The sequence below is a fragment of the Chamaea fasciata genome, unplaced genomic scaffold (assembly GCF_029207755.1).
Source record: "Chamaea fasciata isolate MVZ Bird 193981 ecotype frontalis unplaced genomic scaffold, bChaFas1.0.hap1 SCAF_21, whole genome shotgun sequence".
Taxonomy (NCBI): Eukaryota; Metazoa; Chordata; class Aves; order Passeriformes; family Sylviidae; genus Chamaea; species Chamaea fasciata.
In genome coordinates, this window is record NW_027094106.1 from 10,309,358 (window position 1) to 10,327,754 (window position 18,397).

General features: G+C 47.0%; 1 protein-coding gene across 1 annotated transcript in view; it reads right to left on the reverse strand.

Moving 5' to 3' along the window:
• NF1 (neurofibromin 1) overlaps positions 1–18,397 on the reverse strand; it is a 73,601-nt gene that overhangs the window by 40,756 nt on the left and 14,448 nt on the right. Inside the window, exons 9-31 of the mRNA XM_066201917.1 lie at positions 18,151–18,324; positions 17,856–17,978; positions 17,485–17,559; positions 16,221–16,352; positions 14,000–14,134; positions 13,372–13,485; positions 12,953–13,032; positions 12,277–12,400; positions 11,503–11,646; positions 10,871–11,117; positions 10,483–10,556; positions 10,290–10,373; positions 9,736–10,176; positions 9,197–9,336; positions 8,798–8,920; positions 8,439–8,522; positions 7,967–8,083; positions 6,111–6,292; positions 5,826–6,037; positions 5,074–5,235; positions 4,289–4,392; positions 3,583–3,718; positions 655–717 (exon numbers count right to left, since the gene is read on the reverse strand). Of these exons, the coding sequence (XP_066058014.1) occupies positions 655–717; positions 3,583–3,718; positions 4,289–4,392; positions 5,074–5,235; positions 5,826–6,037; positions 6,111–6,292; positions 7,967–8,083; positions 8,439–8,522; positions 8,798–8,920; positions 9,197–9,336; positions 9,736–10,176; positions 10,290–10,373; positions 10,483–10,556; positions 10,871–11,117; positions 11,503–11,646; positions 12,277–12,400; positions 12,953–13,032; positions 13,372–13,485; positions 14,000–14,134; positions 16,221–16,352; positions 17,485–17,559; positions 17,856–17,978; positions 18,151–18,324 (3,270 nt within the window). The remainder of the gene's footprint in view (positions 1–654; positions 718–3,582; positions 3,719–4,288; positions 4,393–5,073; positions 5,236–5,825; positions 6,038–6,110; positions 6,293–7,966; positions 8,084–8,438; positions 8,523–8,797; positions 8,921–9,196; positions 9,337–9,735; positions 10,177–10,289; positions 10,374–10,482; positions 10,557–10,870; positions 11,118–11,502; positions 11,647–12,276; positions 12,401–12,952; positions 13,033–13,371; positions 13,486–13,999; positions 14,135–16,220; positions 16,353–17,484; positions 17,560–17,855; positions 17,979–18,150; positions 18,325–18,397) is intronic.

An 18,397-nucleotide genomic window follows, 5' to 3' on the forward strand; every position in this document is an offset into this window, starting at 1 on the left:
TTCCATCCTGGTTGATTCATACTTTATATTTTGAGGTCACTGCCACAGAAAGAAGTCTGAACTTTTAAAGACAACACTCTAAAGCAACCCATGGATCTAAACTCTAACACAGCAAGTTACTTAAAATGGAAAACCTGCTTTTCTCAGGAAATAATACAAGCGCTAAAGTAGGGGTTTTCTTACTTAATCACAAAGCAAACAAAAGAAAATGTGTCAGCAGTAAGTCCCATTTCAGAGCCTCTTTCCAGTACCCCACAAATACATTAATTGTTCTTTGCCCAGGATGCAAGCTCAGGTTATCTGCCAGAGTGTTAAAGCAGCTCAACAGACCCAGATTTTCTCAAAACCAAAGAAAACATTTTTCTTCCACAATTTTTTAATTTGAAGATGGTGGCAAGGCTAGAAGAGTCAGAATATTAAATACTAAGCAGTAATGTTAAAAATGTCTCATTTACTCAAATAGGCACACAGAGAATATTTTAAATCTAACTTAATTCCAGTGTTAATTGAAATGAAAGCTATTTTGTGCCAGAATTAGTAGAATGATTTTACAGTGAGGTCAAATAGACTGAAGTGAAGATATTTTGAACAAACAGCAAAAGATTTCTGTTGTGCTTTGAAAGAAATGGCTAATAAAAAGGTCTCCAAACTTACTGATTTTTTGTTTTCCTTTTTTTCTTTTACGGTAGCTTTATTCAGTAGAGAGTGGCAAGTTGCCTACAGAACAGAGATGAGCACAAACAAGTCACAGCACCAACTACATACAGCAACAAAAAACCAATGTCGACTTGTACATAAATTACACAGTAAAATGTAACAAACATAACCAACAGAAAATGAAATATATAAACTAAAGACTGATGATGGAGTTTTTATTCCACAGTTTTATTACATCTTATTTACAAAGCACTAAATACAAAACAAGCAAATGTTGAATTTCAATCATTTCTACTATTTCTGGCTAGATCAGAAGTCAAACCACATCAGTGTGCTCATGATACACAATCTTGGGCCTTAAATGGTGTATTCAGCTTTCAAAAGTATTTTACCATCCCCAAATAATTTCAACAGGACAAATAGTAGTGTTACACCTTCGAAACACATATCGGTTTTTAAATTAAATTTAGAGTTTTAAATCTTCCCAATGTTTCTCTGTGTGTCCTTCAATTTGGTTAGACCTGTGAACCATCAGCGTTTATCACCACTGCAAGAGGTAACTCTGCCATAAAACACTCTCTGGACAACGGAAGAAAAAAGCCACAGTCTATGTTGATTTATTAGAGATTTCCAAATCAGGAGATCTGACTTGATTGTGCTTAGTTCTGCATTTCACTGAGATGCAAAGGGACCCCCCAAGAAGACTCCAACCTGTCCTATTGCAGCAGGATCTGAGCAAAGCCCCGGCCCCTGGTGCCCGGGCAGGGGTGCAGCAACACTTCCAGCACCGGGACAGCCAGCCTGCAGCACCCAGCCGCCTCCCCAGGACACCCTGGCACTGGCAGGGAGCTGCCACACGTCCAGGATGGACAGAATGAAGAGCCAACACCCCAACCCAAAGCAGCCAGTAAAACTCTCTGCTAGGCAAGCTGAACTGAAACCTGGGCAGGACCTATCAACATTTGACCAGCGGCACCTCTGCCAACTTCCCCCGTGTCCTTGCCACCAGTGGCTTCTGGAGCAGTTGTACACACACTCCACCCACGGGGATTCTGCAGCGACAGGAGAACGCCCACCCTGCTTCCACAAGAACACCCACGTGTGTTTGTGGGGGTTTATGGAAGAGGCAGCACAGGTCCTCTGCAGGAGTCACCGTGAGCACGCTTGTTCCCATGCCACACTCCTGAACGTACATTACCTGTAAGGAGCCAGGTGAATCTGTCCCAGTGGCCAGTTACTGATATTTCCAAAGGAAAACACTCACTGGGCTCTGCTCCCAAAACAGAAACACCAGCCAGCAAAGACACCAATAACCAACCAAAGACACTGTTTCTGTGAGGTTGCTACAGTGATTAAAATTAGCTACTGATCATTTACAGAACACATCTGGTGAGCATTCTTTGCACACAGTCACTTCCAAACTCTAAGCAGGAAAAAAGCACCAAAAAATTCAGTCCCATTTACTGTCACTCTAGTGCTTGGGATGGAACACGCTCACCTTTTTAAAAGGGAAGTTATCTTACAAAAATCACCTATTTGGTTCTTATGATAAAAATGGATTAATGCCTCCGAATCAGACCTTGGTTATTTTCTTTCAGGTCAGGCCACACTCTTCAAAACTCTCTGGAATTTTAAGGACAGAATGACTAACACTATTTGTGATGAACAAACACTTGTACAGAAATCTAGCTGTTCCTAGAAACAGTCAAAGTAGTAAATATTGAAGCTAAATATCAGTTAATACCACTTGTATATCTGCCAGTAAATCATCTCTTTTGGGAACAAATTACCCTTATTACCACACACAGTAAAGGCAAGAGTAAAGCCAACAGACTTGGAAAGGCTTCCATGGAAGGATCTCTGGGAATGCCTGCTGGTGAGCACATTTTAGAAATTCCATTTCATGAAGGAATTACCAACGGTTTGCACAGAAATAATTGCTACCATTGTACCAGTGAAATGGCAATAACCTGATCCAGCCTGGGAACAGCATACAAACCTAGCTCTGGGAAGAGGTGTGGGAGAAGGTAACATCCACCAACAGAAGGAACAACCAAGGCTGCGGGTGGTATTTTCAGTAACACTCAAATATTCTTCTAGTTGATGTCTGTGCCACTGTGGCCATGAAGGAGACCAACCTGCCCACCTCACTTCCTGATCAGAAGACCCAAACCCCCAAGTCACTCTGCCACCAACCCAAACACAGCCACTGTCAGGAAGAGAAAGCAAAGCCTTCAGAGGCCCTTTGCAGAGCTGTCAGGCTCAGCACCTGCACACCTGGTTCAGTGCAGGCCTCACAGAACAACCCCGACCACAACAGTCCCAACACACCTTCCCTGTTCTCACTCCCACGGTCTGGGATTGCAGCAGTTGCCCCGATCACCCCCGTGCAAATGCGACTGGACGGGATTTTTGTTACTCATCATTAGCTCACACAGGGGAGAAAATCCATTTGCTTAAACCTGAATCAGACTATGGCTGAAAGGGCAGAAGCAGCTCTTCCAGGGCACCTCACTGAGACCACAGTTCCAATATTCCACCAGGCACAGCATTTCTGTGACAGTCCTCCAACTGGACTGGAAACTGTATTCCCAGTGAGCCCAAGGGAACTACCTGGATCTTTAGCAGCAGCTGAACCCATCAGAAACACACAAGGAGGTCCAGCAGGACACTGGGCTGAGCAGCCACGGGACAGAGCAGAGGAGCTGGGGATGGGGGTCAGGGAACCCGGGTACCTCGGACACCTCCTAACTGCCAACACAAGTCTTAGAACAGCACCTAGCCCCACGTTCAGACTGCTCATTATACAAACTCTCTGAGAAGAGTCTTTAGAGACGCCCCCTGTGGCTAGCACCAAGCTCCAAACCGCTGGCATTTCACACACCAACCCCAAAGCTGAGGGGCAGGCAACCCCTGCAGGCATACCTGGTATAAACAATGGCACACACTGCGCAGCTGGGGTGGGAACTCCGAGGAGGAATTAATGATTGCCTGAAAAAACTTGTCTGTCATTTGCAAGAGACTCCGCTGGTTCTCTTCAAGGCTTTCTGTGGGCTCCAGCCTGAAACAGACCCACACATGTATGACCAGCAATCAAACACGACACAAGCTGCACCTACAGCCTTGGTAAGAACCTCATTTCCTCTTTTTCTTATGGAAATACTTCTGATCTCGTACACAAAAGTTCCCGTCGCTACTTTAAACCACATAAGGTACAAATAAAAGGTCATGTAAAACTCAGTCATGAACAGACAGCTGTAGGTGGCATTCTCTCAGACCCGTTCATACAAACACATGCATACACAATTCCAACTGATAACTGCATTATCAGCTCATTATGGTTTATCTGAAAGGAATTTTTGAGGTAGACACAGATAGCTGATGGTAAAGTATTAATTAGAAGGCCTATCACTGGGTAAGCTACGAAAGAGATGAAGAGTTAGAAATAATTTAAAGCAACAGAGCAAGAGGGCTGCAGAGACAATTAACGTGTCTGGGAAAGTGAGAGGTGTAACAGGATGAAAGCATGAGGAAAATATCTGCAATAAGGAAAAAGGAATCCTATTACACTCAATGAGTGGGAATCACATTTACAGATCAATACATTCGCTGCTGGCCCTGAATCTCAAACCTTGTTGGATCCACCTCAAAGCTGACGTGCTGCCACTCAGGGGATGTGATCACAGTCCGCAGCAAAGGTTCCAGCAGCTTCTGCAAATATGTAGCACCATAGACCTGTGTGCAGAGAAACAAGGACAGAGGCCAGATTGACACAGGAACGCTGCAGACTTGTGGAAGCTCTCAACAGCCTGAAAACTCTTGATCTGTTTTGGCACAAGCCAAATTCCTGTAAAATTCGGGTTTGCATTTTATACCCTCACCTCTGGAACACAACCAAGATCAGTTTATACAGGTATTTTAGTTAATTTCCAGCTAGAGAAAAATAACAACCCTGCTAACCAGCAGACATTCTTTTGCAGAGCACTGACTCCACACTTCACCTCTGTTTGTGCACAACATTTTGAACTGGAACGGGAGCACAAACAAGACCTCAGAATTTACCAGGAACAGTCCTCCACCTGGCACTGGCCCAGAATCACTCATATAATTGAACTAGTCAGAAAGGCAAAAGTTTACTGCCAGGGGGACACCTACTTCTTAAGGGCCTGAGAGTTTTCAACAAGATTCAGTTCATGAAATGTTAAAACACAAAAAGAAAACTCCCCACACTTAACAGATATGAGAGCTGAGGCTAACTCAAACTGAGACCCAAAGGCAAGTCTCTGTGGATTTTATCTAATCCCATTACTCAAGTGCTTAACCCCACAGACTGGCAGCTTTGTATTTTCATATTGCTAAACCTTTCCTGCTATTGAAGAGATCTGTAGCAGAGAAAAAAAAAAAGAGATAGTGTACCTTAAAACAGAAAGTCATGATTTTACTGGCCAAGCTGTTTCCTCTGAAGAGTGTCTGCATGGAGTCTGCCAACTCGACCTCCTTAGAGAACATATTCCAGAGGAGCTGGTAGAGCAGGTGCCGGGAATCAAAGAGTGTGACCAGGACACGAGCCAGCTCATCCTTAAGGGGAGGAGGAAGTGTTAATCTGCCTTGCAGGAGCCACGGCAAGGATGAAACCCCAATATTATGACAAAACCACCAAGCACTTTGCAATAAAGCTTTATATCTGCCAGGGGCTCTGGCAGGTAAATGTCAAATTACACAAACACAATCTCTCTGCAAACGTTTCCTATGCTACTGCCTGTCTAAAAATCTGCCTCAGGAAATCCAGTCTTACAAAGTCATAATGGTTATCCAGACAGACAAGCAGTTACTCTGCTGTACAACAAAGCCCAACTCATCTTGCTAAAATCTAGAACAAATACAATTGTGTGTCTGCATCACAGCACACACCACCTGTAATAAATACCAGCCCAGATGCATTTATTATAATAACTGTATATAAAATCATTTCTCGACATTAACTAACACGCAGTTTACCATCAAGATCTGAACTTGGATTCAGGAGATTTTTAAAGAACGTACTAAGAAAGGCTAGCTACTGTCAGTGGTAGCTCTGTTCTCTCTGGACCAGACTGTGGTCACACTTTTTATTTCAAGTCTCATTATTTTAACAAAATGCAGGAAATGAAAGGCACGAACGAACTCACCCACTGCGAACAAGGCACCACGTTGGCCAAAGCCATAGCAATGGGGAGCTCGCCCTGATCGCCCATCATGGTCACCAGCTCCACCAGCCTCTCAAAGCGATCCGCCAGCACCGTTTCCGCCAAGGTGTCGAACTCTGTCCCCTGCTGCAGGATCTTGGTGAGCACTTCCATGAACGTGGCTCTAGTCTGGAGGTCCTTGTGATAGCCCAAGCCTGGCGGGGAGAAGGCAGCAGCACTAAGAGCATGCGAGGGCAGCGGGCACAGGCCTGTGGGTGGGGCGGTTACCTATGGAGTGCATGAGGCCGCTGTCCACGTTGGCGTTGAGCAGGTTGGACATGGCCAGCACGGTGCAGTGCCGCAACGACGCCAGCCGGCGCGACATGCCGCGCTTGCGCCCGCCCGCCGCCGCGCCGTCCTCCTCCGCCTCGCTGCAGTCGTTCAGCAGGTTCATGAACAGCGTGAAGTACCTGCCGACAGCCCCGTGGTCACAGGGGCCCAGCCCCGCACAACAGACCCCAGACACCTCACCCATGGGAGATAAGGCACACCAGACCCCAGACACCTCACCCACGGGAGATAAGGCACAACAGACCCCAGAAACCTCACCCATGGGAGATACAGCACAACAGACCCCAGACACCTCACCCACGGGAGATAAGGCACAACAGACCCCAGAAACCTCACCCACGGGAGATAAGGCACAACAGACCCCAGACACCTCACCCACGGGAGATAAGGCACAACAGACCCCAGAAACCTCACCCATGGGAGATAAGGCACAACAGACCCCAGACACCTCACCCATGGGAGATACGGCACAACAGACCCCAGAAACCTCACCCACGGGAGATAAGGCACAACAGACCCCAGACACCTCACCCACGGGAGATAAGGCACACCAGACCCCAGAAACCTCACCCACGGGAGATAAGGCACAACAGACCCCAGAAACCTCACCCATGGGAGATACAGCACAACAGACCCCAGAAACCTCACCCACGGGAGATAAGGCACAACAGACCCCAGACACCTCACCCACGGGAGATAAGGCACACCAGACCCCAGAAACCTCACCCATGGGAGATAAGGCACAACAGACCCCAGACACCTCACCCATGGGAGATAAGGCACAACAGACCCCAGAAACCTCACCCACGGGAGATAAGGCACAACAGACCCCAGACACCTCACCCATGGGAGATAAGGCACAACAGACCCCAGACACCTCACCCATGGGAGATACAGCACAACAGACCCCAGAAACCTCACCCACGGGAGATAAGGCACAACAGACCCCAGAAACCTCACCCATGGGAGATAAGGCACAACAGACCCCAGACACCTCACCCATGGGAGATACAGCACAACAGACCCCAGAAACCTCACCCACGGGAGATAAGGCACAACAGACCCCAGAAACCTCACCCACGGGAGATAAGGCACAACAGACCCCAGACACCTCACCCACGGGAGATAAGGCACAACAGACCCCAGAAACCTCACCCATGGGAGATAAGGCACAACAGACCCCAGAAACCTCACCCACGGGAGATAAGGCACACCAGACCCCAGACACCTCACCCACGGGAGATACAGCACAACAGACCCCCCAAAACCCCACCATGGCAGCCAGTGCACCACAAACCCGGCAAAAACCTCACCTGTGGGAACAATCACACAACAAACTCCCCCAAACCTCACTCCTGAACCGAGGAGCCTCCTCACAGCACAGCCCAAACCTGGACTGTGCTCCAACAACCTCCCTCAGTCCCAAACCTGGTGCGCCCATTCTCCCCAACACTGGTGCTCCTCTATCAACAGATGTCTTCAAAGGGAGTTTAAGTTTTGTGGATAAAAAGAAATAAAATACTGTATCAAATCCAGCTAATCCCTGCCATGACTGAAAACACACATCTGCATTAAGCAGAAACAAAGCCAAATTTTCTAATTATTTTCTAAAAGAAAAAGTTGCCATAAACCTACAAGGCAGAGATTTTGAAACGGGCCATAGAAGAGGGAAGGAATTCCTGTTGGGATAATGAAATTATTTCTGCTGGAAGAAAAGCACAGTCTGTAATAAATGTCATACAGGGCTTCCCTTTAGTGTGATTGCATAGAGAAGTAGTTATGTCACTATTTACTTGAGAAATAATTGAGATTTTGCTTCCATCAACTCAACACCATCTCCTTCTTCAGGCTGGAGTGGAAGCCCAGCAAGCAGAGACACCACTGCTTCCATACTCGCCTGGTCCAAATCTCTGAAAAATAAAATTTAACAAAAAAAACATAAGTCACTTTTGCTTATAGCTCTCCCTGCAGATGAAAAATAACATTTTTAATAATAGAAATGTATTCTACTGAAGTTCTGCCCATCAGGAAAACAACACTTACATCTTGTGGTACTAAATTAGAGGTTCTAAATTAGAGAAAGCATTAAAAGGAGCCAAGACATTTAAGACTAAACATTAAATACAGTTCTGCTGTCGCTCACCAAAGCTTCAGTTTCAATTTTTGTCTTTTCCTTAACATCATTATTGTCGTAGCAAGCCCAACATGCCAGCTCACCCATGGACACCACCTGGAATGCTGCTCCAGGTGAGGAGTGCCCCTTACCTTGTCAAGCACTTCACATCCTCGTCTGTGGCTTGATTAGATGTTCCCATTACCCAGTCTGTCAAATATTCCACCATTTTGTTCCTGTTACACATAAAGAGACTGTTTCAGCTTTCTTGGGGTTTTTTACCAGTCTGTATCACACATTAAATGGTTACATGTGTTCGGTATCACCACAAACTAAATAATATTTAATAAACCAGGCTCATGATCATTCTGAAGACAAAGACAAGGGAGCTATCCCTGTACCAGGAATACTGGTGTGACAGGGGTTTGGTCTCTTTTTTAACCACACAACCAAAGAAAGCTACGCTTGTCCACAGTTCTCTACCCTATCAGTTAGGTTATGCCATCCTTACCTAAATTTCATTTCTTGACAAAATGAAAGGTCATCTCTCCTTTCCATCATTACTTCTACTAACTGACAGAGCTTTGTTTTTATTTGAATGGCATGCACCAGATTCCCAAGCACTCGCACATACCTGAAGAAAAAACCAAAAAGATTCATTAAATCCCCCATGCTACTTCACTTCCTCCCTGCCAAGAAAGCCCCTGCATCAGCAGCAGATTTCTTCTGGCCAAAGAAGCCTTCTAGCAGAGTAAAACTGAACAGAAACCTGCCCTTCAGCTGGTTTTTAACCACGGACATCAGTGTACAGCAAGGTAACCAGGAATGCCAACGGGAACAGGGCCACGCTGTGGAACACCACACGCCCATACACCTTCCCGTGTACAGGAAGGCCAACAGGGCTCCTTACCTAACCAGATTCAGCATCATTGTCTCAATGCTCGCCTGTCCCAGGTGCTCTGAGCTCCCTTCCGTGTGATTGTCAAGCAAATTCTTCATTATAGCAATGGTCTGCTCTACAAATTGGGTGTTGGTGTCAGTTAACAACACCTACGGGATGAAAATTTCTGGTTAATTGTTTTACACATAAAACCAAAGAAAGGGTATTTGCCCAATATACTGTAACATTTCAAAAATCTCACGGACAAGCACTTTTCTAGTTAGCACCAAGCCAAGAGAATTCCAATACATGTCAAGATTCAGTGTGTGAACACTGCCAGCCCCAAGGATTCCACACACAATCTCACAGATTCTGCACTCAAGAGCTCACTATTCAAGAACGTTAAAAGAATCACAACCACAACAATCACTAACGTGTGCTGTGACGATCACTCTGCTCACAGGGGGTGTGCACAGAACACAAACAGGGATCCATTTTGGTCACACGGGGGAAAGTTAGGACTGACACCAATGCCAACAATACCCCGCAAACGTGAATCACCGCTTTACCTGGCCTTGAGAATCAAAGAACTTGCTGATGGTGTTCTTCAGCTTGTTGAAGAGCATGGGATAAAGCGCTGGACTGAGCTCCAGCCCCACCAGGTCCTTGATGTTGGTGCGGATCTGCAGCCCCACCTTCTCGTGGTTGCAGACCATCAGGGTGAGCAGGCGGTCGATGAATTTGCTGACCGGGGTCTCCACGCTGCCCTCGGTGGAGACCATGGAGATCATGGAGCCCTTGCGCTCGTTGAGGGGGCCCATGGGGGGGCTGTAGGTGGCCAGCCCCGCGCTGCTGCGGTGCTGCAGGCACACGCCTCCCAGGGCACACAGGAACCCCGTCATGTTGATCCACTCCTGCAGGGACTCCGTGTCCGACAGGTCGATGGAGCCGCCGCCGCTGACGTGCGACATGCGCCGCTTCACGATCGTCTTGTGCAGGCTCTCGGTCACCTGGGGGACAACGGGGGCCTCACACAGTGAAACTCAAATTCCTTAAGACAAAGAAGCTCAAAGACTTGTTCTGAATTTCTAAACGTTGAGCCAATGGAAAAATTCATAGTCACCTGTCCATCTTCCATTTTGGTCTTTGGATAGTTAAGGATTAGTTTTGTAGCTTGTTCCCATTTTGCATGTGTATCCTCCCAGGCCTGAAAGAAGATAAGATACATCAAGATTTAACTTCCAAACTACCTGCAGCAACATTTCAGTGGTTTTTTAATACGCACACAGAGCACATACAGTGAGAAGCTAGCTCACCTCGGTGTTGCCTGCAGTGGGGTGTTCAATGCGCCTCAGCAACGCCATCACCCTCTTCTGAAGAGCTGCTCTCCCTGCAAAGGGCACAGAACATTGAACCCAGCTTTTGAAAACACACCTACGCCAAATTTGTGATCTCTGAAAGTAATTACTGAATTAAGAGGAACATATCCCCCTAAAGTCTTTAGAAAGGTAGCTTCTTGTTGCACAACTGTAAAATCCTCCTGAGCTCAGTCGCCCAAACTCCTTGCACTTTATAGCAATTCCAATAATTAAGAAAGCCAGAGCAGCATGAAATCAAGAACCTCGACCTGTTGAAAGTACTCAAACACAAGTAAGAGTCTTCTGTCCAGGTACAAAGTTACGTTAACTGACTCATGACTCTCACCTGTTGACATCATGTTGCTCACAGACGCAAACTCCATGAAGGTGTTGTAGTTTGGCAAAAAGTTATGCACCGAGACCTCATCGACTCCACATCTGATGTCGGCCTCCTCACAGAGGTGACGGAAGCAGGACATGGCCACCAGGACTGCCTCGATGTCTGGGCTCCACAGGAACATGTATAAGGCCACTTCCAGCTTGGTCTGGGCTTGGCGGCAGATGGGCGTTCCGCTGCATCCGGCTGTGCTTTCCTGGGAAACACACAACGCCCAGCTGGGGAACACGGCTTGTGAAAATTCAGCCCCGGCCAAACTGTGCTCGAGACTGCTTTTGTTCTAGTAGGAACAAGCCATCCTAAAAAGGATCAGAGCTCTTACATCCTGTCACGATGCTGTTCGCAATCCTAACCAAAAAATATTGGCCAACATTTTAACTGAAAAGATGTGACTTTGTGAAGTCTGAAACATCATGGTTAACCAGCATATTAAATTCATACATTATTTAGGATACACGTCTTTTCCTCCTCAGAAATAATTAATTTCATTGTCAAAAATTACTCCAAAAGTAATTTAATTTCTACTTGCCCGCAGTTTCTTTATCAAGTGCTAAAATTTACTATCAATATGTCTTACTTACCATGGAAGAATTCCCCTTTCCTTTCCTCAGGGTGGCCCCTGGAGCACAGCGTATCATTTCGTCATGGTCAAGAGAAATTTGACTAGTTCCACTTCCAGAGACATCATAAAGGAAGAGGAAGTGGCAGGAACTCCTATCTGATTGCTATAAAGAGAGGGGAGGAAAGGAATATCAACTGATACTTTAAAAGAGTAAAAGGCATAAATCTGAGGAAGGCAGAAAGCTCTTGGACATTTACACAGTATTTTTTCCACTGCTGCTCTCAGGGTGTTATCAAGTTCCTGTGCTAATGGCACCTTAGACTGATATCTCCCCTTAAGAAATACATTATTTGATACTTGAAGAGTATCGGAAAGAAGCAAGTCATAATTCTGGGACTCAGAAGAACCTGAGATCCAAAAGGAACTTCCTTTGTTCGTGAACATGTGTATTTTACCATTAACTGCCTTTCCTTTCTCTCACCTTGGGGACTATTTCCCTGTTTTAGGCAAAGAGGCACAAGGCACAGGTTTCTGTGAAGCATTCATTTCCTAGGCAAGTGCAGCAACCTGTGCAGCTGAAGGAAAAAAAAATAAAAATCCCAAACCTAACTTTGGTTACCAATTCTAACCAAGGTGCCTCACAAAGCAGAGAGAGGAAAGCAGAGAACAGAATGTGTAGGAGTAGCTATTAAATCTCTTCCAATCAAAAATAACCTGGTAAATGAAGGAAGTGACACAAGAGAGGACAATTCATGTTACTGATCCTAACAGGGAGATCGTAATGTTCACTTACTTTATTTTTTAGCAGAAATTTATTCCTACAGATGAGAATCTCTCGCAGCCACTTGAGGATTTCTGTACTGCTGAGCATCTGATGACTCGTAAGCTTCTTGCAGATATAAAAAAGCATTTGTGAACTGCAGCAAAACGAAATTCAGCATCAGCCTTCTGCCGGAGCACCAACACTTCTGAAGGTATTGCACTACGTTTCACATAGCAATAGGCACTCAGCATGAACACCCTGTGCAAACACTACCCTGGGCTTCCAGCAGTACAACAGAGAGGTGTGAGTGTGCATGGACAGGCCAAGCTCCCCTGGGACCCTTCCCAGCGCCCGTGGCTGGAGCAGCTGAAGCCGCGCCGGGCCCGGAGCTCCAGCTCTGCCCGGGACAGAGACAGCACAGACAGGGCAGCACGAGGTACCTACACTGCTCTGACAACGTGTCAACTCTGCTCTGGAAGGAACACATCTAGGGATGTTCCTTCTTCACATCCCGTCAGGCCTCACACTCTCTGTTAAAACTGCCAAAGGGTCCAAATTAGTGTCAGGTGTGACGGGTTCTCCCCCCGCCCGAAGAGACCGTGAACTCCCTGCTGCTGCAAAGCTTTCCCAAAATGCTCACAGCTATTTCAAAAGAGAAGACAAATCAAAACAGCTATTTCTCAACTATATAGGTTAATTTACATACCTGATTTCCCAGAACGTTTCTATGGGAGCATCAGGATTCCACAAGTCAATGCTGTCCAACTGGTGCAGAACCAGCAAGGCCTAAAGCCAAAGAGAGTTTCACTTGAAGGCAGAACTTTACAGAGTGTCTGAGCACAGGCAAACAGGTGCAGTCACCTATTCATTACACTGCTTTAAGAACAACAGAAGCTTTAAAAAGCATTTCCCATAGAAGAGCAGGGGCTCATTGTTAGTCTGTGTCAGCAGCATTTCATTTTAGTCTTCACTTCACGCTCATACTGCAGACCCAGAGTTTCCCCTGGTGTTTGTGTCCAAAGCCCCGCTGAGCACACACACACAGACAGACAGACAGACAGACAGTTTGTGAAGGAGAGGCTGCGCAGCAGCAGTGTCCCCCCGGAGCCCTGGCTGTGCCCTCACCTCCATGGCCTCCTGGGCGATGTCGGGCATGCTGGACTGCGGCACCAGCTGCACCAGCCCCGTGATCAGCTCGGCCGTGCTGCCCTGCGAGTCGGGGCCCTGCTTCCTGGGGTTCTGCACACAAACACACAACACAGCCTCAGCTGCAGCACCTTGCCCGGCTTGACCACACTGCTGACCCCGACTGCAGCACTCCTGCTGCTCGGCTAGGGGGATTTCGGGATCTGTCATTTTATTTTTAATCTGTAACACGCCTTGCACATCACGTCTCTGACGGAACTGGAATATTTTTATATTAAACCATCACAGACCTGAGAAAATGGAAGATCTAAGACAGTACTCACTGAAATGATGACTAATTTCCAACCCCCTTATTTTAATTTTCTTCTATTCCCCTCTCCTTCCCCCACCCTCCCCTTCAGAGTTGCAAACTTCATGCTCCCTCTCATTGTGTAGCTCTGATTCTGTAAAGTCTCTTACAGCTTCTTATTCCTTTAAGACCACAGGAGCATCATAACCAGAGAAAAAGGTAAGTAGATGGCCAGGTGATCATTAATTTTTATAAATTTAGCAGCTTCCAAAGTAAATTCCACTACGACTGAACAGTATGACAGCAGGATTTACTTACACACAGCAAAAGCTTTGGATCTGCATGGATCAGTTTTACCAAGGACAACAGCAAGAACTTGTAGCTTCTGGTTTCCAAATCAGTAGGTTTTTCTTTAAATTTAAGGCTTGTCATTTTCTCCTTAAACGTAAGGCTCTGATGGAAGGAAAAAAATCAGTCCTTGTCAGGAAGGTAGTCAAACATAACAGTTATAATTAAACATCTTAGGAAATGTATTGCTTTTATCATCTATAATTCAAGAAACAGTTTTAAAGAATGCAAAACTCCAGTATAGTCACGTAGCCTTCCAGTTCAAAATCCCCTCTCTCACAGGCAAACACTATTATATCTTTAAAGTTCCCTTAACAATTATTTCAGTAAGCTGCGTGTGGACATAAGAATTTTTTTCAAAAAAGAGACAAACTGTGGCGAAAGAAAAAGGACCAAAAAGAATTACTGGGTACTTCTCTGGTCTGAGAGAAATAAAAATAAACATTTCCAGCTTGTTCTGACTACATGAGAGGGAATTTTTTCCAAAGGCAAAGTAATACCTTTATTTTCTGCTACAGCCCCAGGCCAGATGTTTGCATGTTCACCCCAACAACTTCTGGAAAATGAACCTTTTCGTTCTAAAATGCACACAGGCCATCGCTTAAATATAAAAAATAATCTGCCTCCAGCAGAAAAACCAGTGAACTAATTGAGTGTTTTGAACAAAAGGAGAAAGCCTAGGCTGAAATCACCTTCAAGGTAACTGATGAGCTATGACACTGTATGATTAAATTCTACAAGAAATTAAGACCTCGTGTTATTTCAATAATTAGTTATTGTGCAAATATATGGAATAAAACCTACCAGATGAAGCATCTGATCAAGAAACTGACAGCACAGTGGCAGAGGTAGGCAACTCAGTGCTAAGCCTTAGTTTGCCCCAGTTCAGGGATTTCCAGAAGAGGCACGTGGTGAAAGGAGACGTGTTTCTATGAAGTCACTAATTGCCTCCACACCATGCAAACTACAGAGTGACAGTGAGAAAGGCAGGCCAGGCTCCGTGCAGCGCACCAGGGACCAACAGCAGCGGGACACTGACAGACAGCACGAGACGGGACACACGTGCAGGAGCTCAGCAGCAGTGAGCTCAGGCTGGAAACTGGCAGCCAGTTCCAAACCGGAGCAGGGGGAGCGGGGAGCAGCATCGTGCTGGGCACGGGACCACCAGCGCCGTCCTGGGGGCAGGAGCTGCACTGGGGCTGCGCGGGGGCTGCGGGCCCTGCGGGTAACTATGCACAGAAAAGTCAGCGCAAGGAAGGGCTTTTCTGCGGTAGTTACGGGTCATACTTACAGCAGCAGAGGCCCAGGGCCATGCAAAGCAGGGGCTGGCGGGCGTCTGACCACGTGGGCGACAGCAGCCAGGCACAGGGAAAGTGAGAAGCAGAAGACAAAGCACCACCAGTCAGAGCAGGGGTATTGTCAGGGCAACTATTCTCCAACAGATGAATACACACAGGTGAAAAGCAAGTTAAACATGGAGTAGCTTTCAACCAAAAGCATTGTGCTCATTTGCTCTCCTTTGAGAAGCCCAACAGGAGAATTTTTACATATCATTTTAGGCTTTCTAAACCAACCCACCAAGATCACTTGCCACAGCAGAAGTCCTCAAGGAATGCTCAGAGGAGAATGCAGCAACACAGCTGTGTGTGGACTTAGTGGAAGAATTTGGATGAACTACAAATCTGAATTTACTCAAGACTTTCTCCAAAACAGCCAAGAATATTGACTGTATTTCATAATGGTTGAAAAAGCTTTTATTTTGTTGCTGTCACCAAGACCAAACAGTCAACTTGCTCAACATAAAGCAAGACAAACGAAGATGCCAATCGTGGTAAAAGTATCAGAGTTTTCAGCAATTATCTTCACATACAGAATGCTTTGGTTTTTCACATTAAGCAAGGATGGACATGTTAGCTGGCTATTCACGGAGCCAGAAAGCTTAAAATGGACAGTTAGCCACAGAGGACAGTTACAGGACAAATACTTGTGTGTCACCAGTTTAAAAGCAGCAGGAAAACCGAGAGACAGCGACCTAGGAAGAGCCAATGCCCCAGCGCTGCAGGGCTGCAGAGCACGGCTGGCTCCCTGCTGCTCTGTGCACCACCACCTTCTTCCCCCCCGTGTCTGCAGGGCAAAGTGATGAAGAGGAGGGCCGGGCTGGGCCCGGGAGGGCAGGAGGGCCCAGGCTTACCGGGGTCATGCGGATGGTGGGGTGCGCCCCGCAGCCCTGCATGGCGCGGTGCAGGGTGTCGCTGAACATGCTGCGCAGCTCCACGGCGTGGCAGTACACGGCGTCGATGCGCGGCCACCAGTCCAGGGCTGACTGCAAGGCAAGGGCAGCGCTGAGCCTGAGCCCTGGGTCTGCGACACAGAGCCCTTCCCGAGTGCTCCGCACACCCTGAGCCCTGGGTCTGTGACACACAGCCCTCTCTGAGTGCTCCGCACACCCTGAGCCCTGGGTCTGTGACACACAGCCCTCTCTGAGTGCTCTGCACACCCTGAGCCCTGGGTCTGTGACACACAGCCCTCTCTGAGTGCTCCGCACACCCTGAGCCATGGCTGTGACACACAGCCCTTCCCGAGTGCTCCGCACACCCTGAGCCCTGGGTCTGTGACACACAGCCCTCTCTGAGTGCTCCGCACACCCTGAGCCCTGGGTCTGTGACACACAGCCCTCTCTGAGTGCTCCGCACACCCTGAGCCATGGCTGTGACACACAGCCCTTCCCGAGTGCTCCGCACACCCTGAGCCCTGGGTCTGTGACACACAGCCCTCTCTGAGTGCTCCGCACACCCTGAGCCCTGGGTCTGTGACACACAGCCCTCTCTGAGTGCTCCGCACACCCTGAGCCCTGGGTCTGTGACACACAGCCCTTCCCGAGTGCTCCGCACACCCTGAGCCATGGCTGTGACACAGAGCCCTTCCCGAGTGCTCCGCACACCCTGAGCCCTGGGTCTGTGACACACAGCCCTTCCCGAGTGCTCCGCACACCCTGAGCCCTGGGTCTGTGACACACAGCCCTCTCTGAGTGCTCTGCACACCCTGAGCAATGGCTCGGTGACACTGGGTGTACACAAACCTCACCTGAGTGCTCCGCACACCCTGAGCCATGGCTGTGACACACAGCCCTCCCTGAGTGCTCTACACACCCTGAGCCCTGGGTCTGTGACAGTGAGTGTACCCAACCCTCACCCTGAGTGCTCGGCACACTCTTACCAGTCTGCCCATCATCATTCTGCATGCTCATTATCAAACATGTAACATTTAAACAGGCTGCAACTGAAGCAACGATTCCAACCTAGCTGCTCACGACATCACTCTGTCTCCTGAACAGGCACCAACGCTGAGATGTTCTGCACTCACAAGATTTGGTCTGCTATCCCAGCGGTATTTACTAAGCAGATACTGATCTGAACAGAAGCCCCAGACACTGATGAAATACTGCCAGAACTTACATTTGTGATGATTCGGTGGAGTGAATTTACCAGCACATAATGAAATGTTGATGGGGAATTCTGTGCCAAGCAGATCTACAATAAAAAAACATAAAAGCCACTTAGGAATATCTTTGTCTTTGCCATCTTTCTTATCACCCTGAAAAACATTCTGAAGCCTTTTTATTAAATTGACAAAGCTGTCAAATCTGAACAAGAGAAGCCTAATCAGCTGTGAAAAGATTTATCAAAACATGCAGGGATTTATTACTAAGGGATATTTATACAGTTGAACTCATTTATGAGCTTCAAGCTGCTGTTAGCACAGCTTTTATAACTGACAGGTCGTCAATAGCATGTAGAGAATGACTTACCAGAAGCACTGTTCTTACCTTGAAGTGTTGGTTATTGTGAGGATTTATGCGGAAGCAGGAAACCAAGCAGTCAATCATCAGGTCTACATCTGCATTTTGATTGCCTCTTGAAAAAGGTTTGCTTGGGTTAAACAGCAAATTCTATACAATTCAGAAAAATATAAACATATAAATCAGATACCACGGTTACTCTTGGCTACTTTTAATACAAAACTTTCCATTGAAAACCAATGGTATTCAACTAAGAAGAAACTCAGACTTCACTCCATTATTTCAAATTTCTTCACTGCAGTTAGGAAACAGACATTCTTACCTTAAGATCTACTACCATGGACTGCACTAGCAGGAAAATGACGGAATTATCTTCCCAGTTGATGTACGTAGATGCTTTGCACAGTTTAACACAAGCAATAGCAGCACTTTCAGTCAGCTGCCTGCTCCCACTGTGTCCTGCCAGGGCCTTCCTGAGATTGTCCAGGAACAGCTTCTGCAGAATTCAAACCAGGCACAGCTGTAACCAGACACTGTGATGGCAAAAGCCCCCTGGATGCAGCACTCTG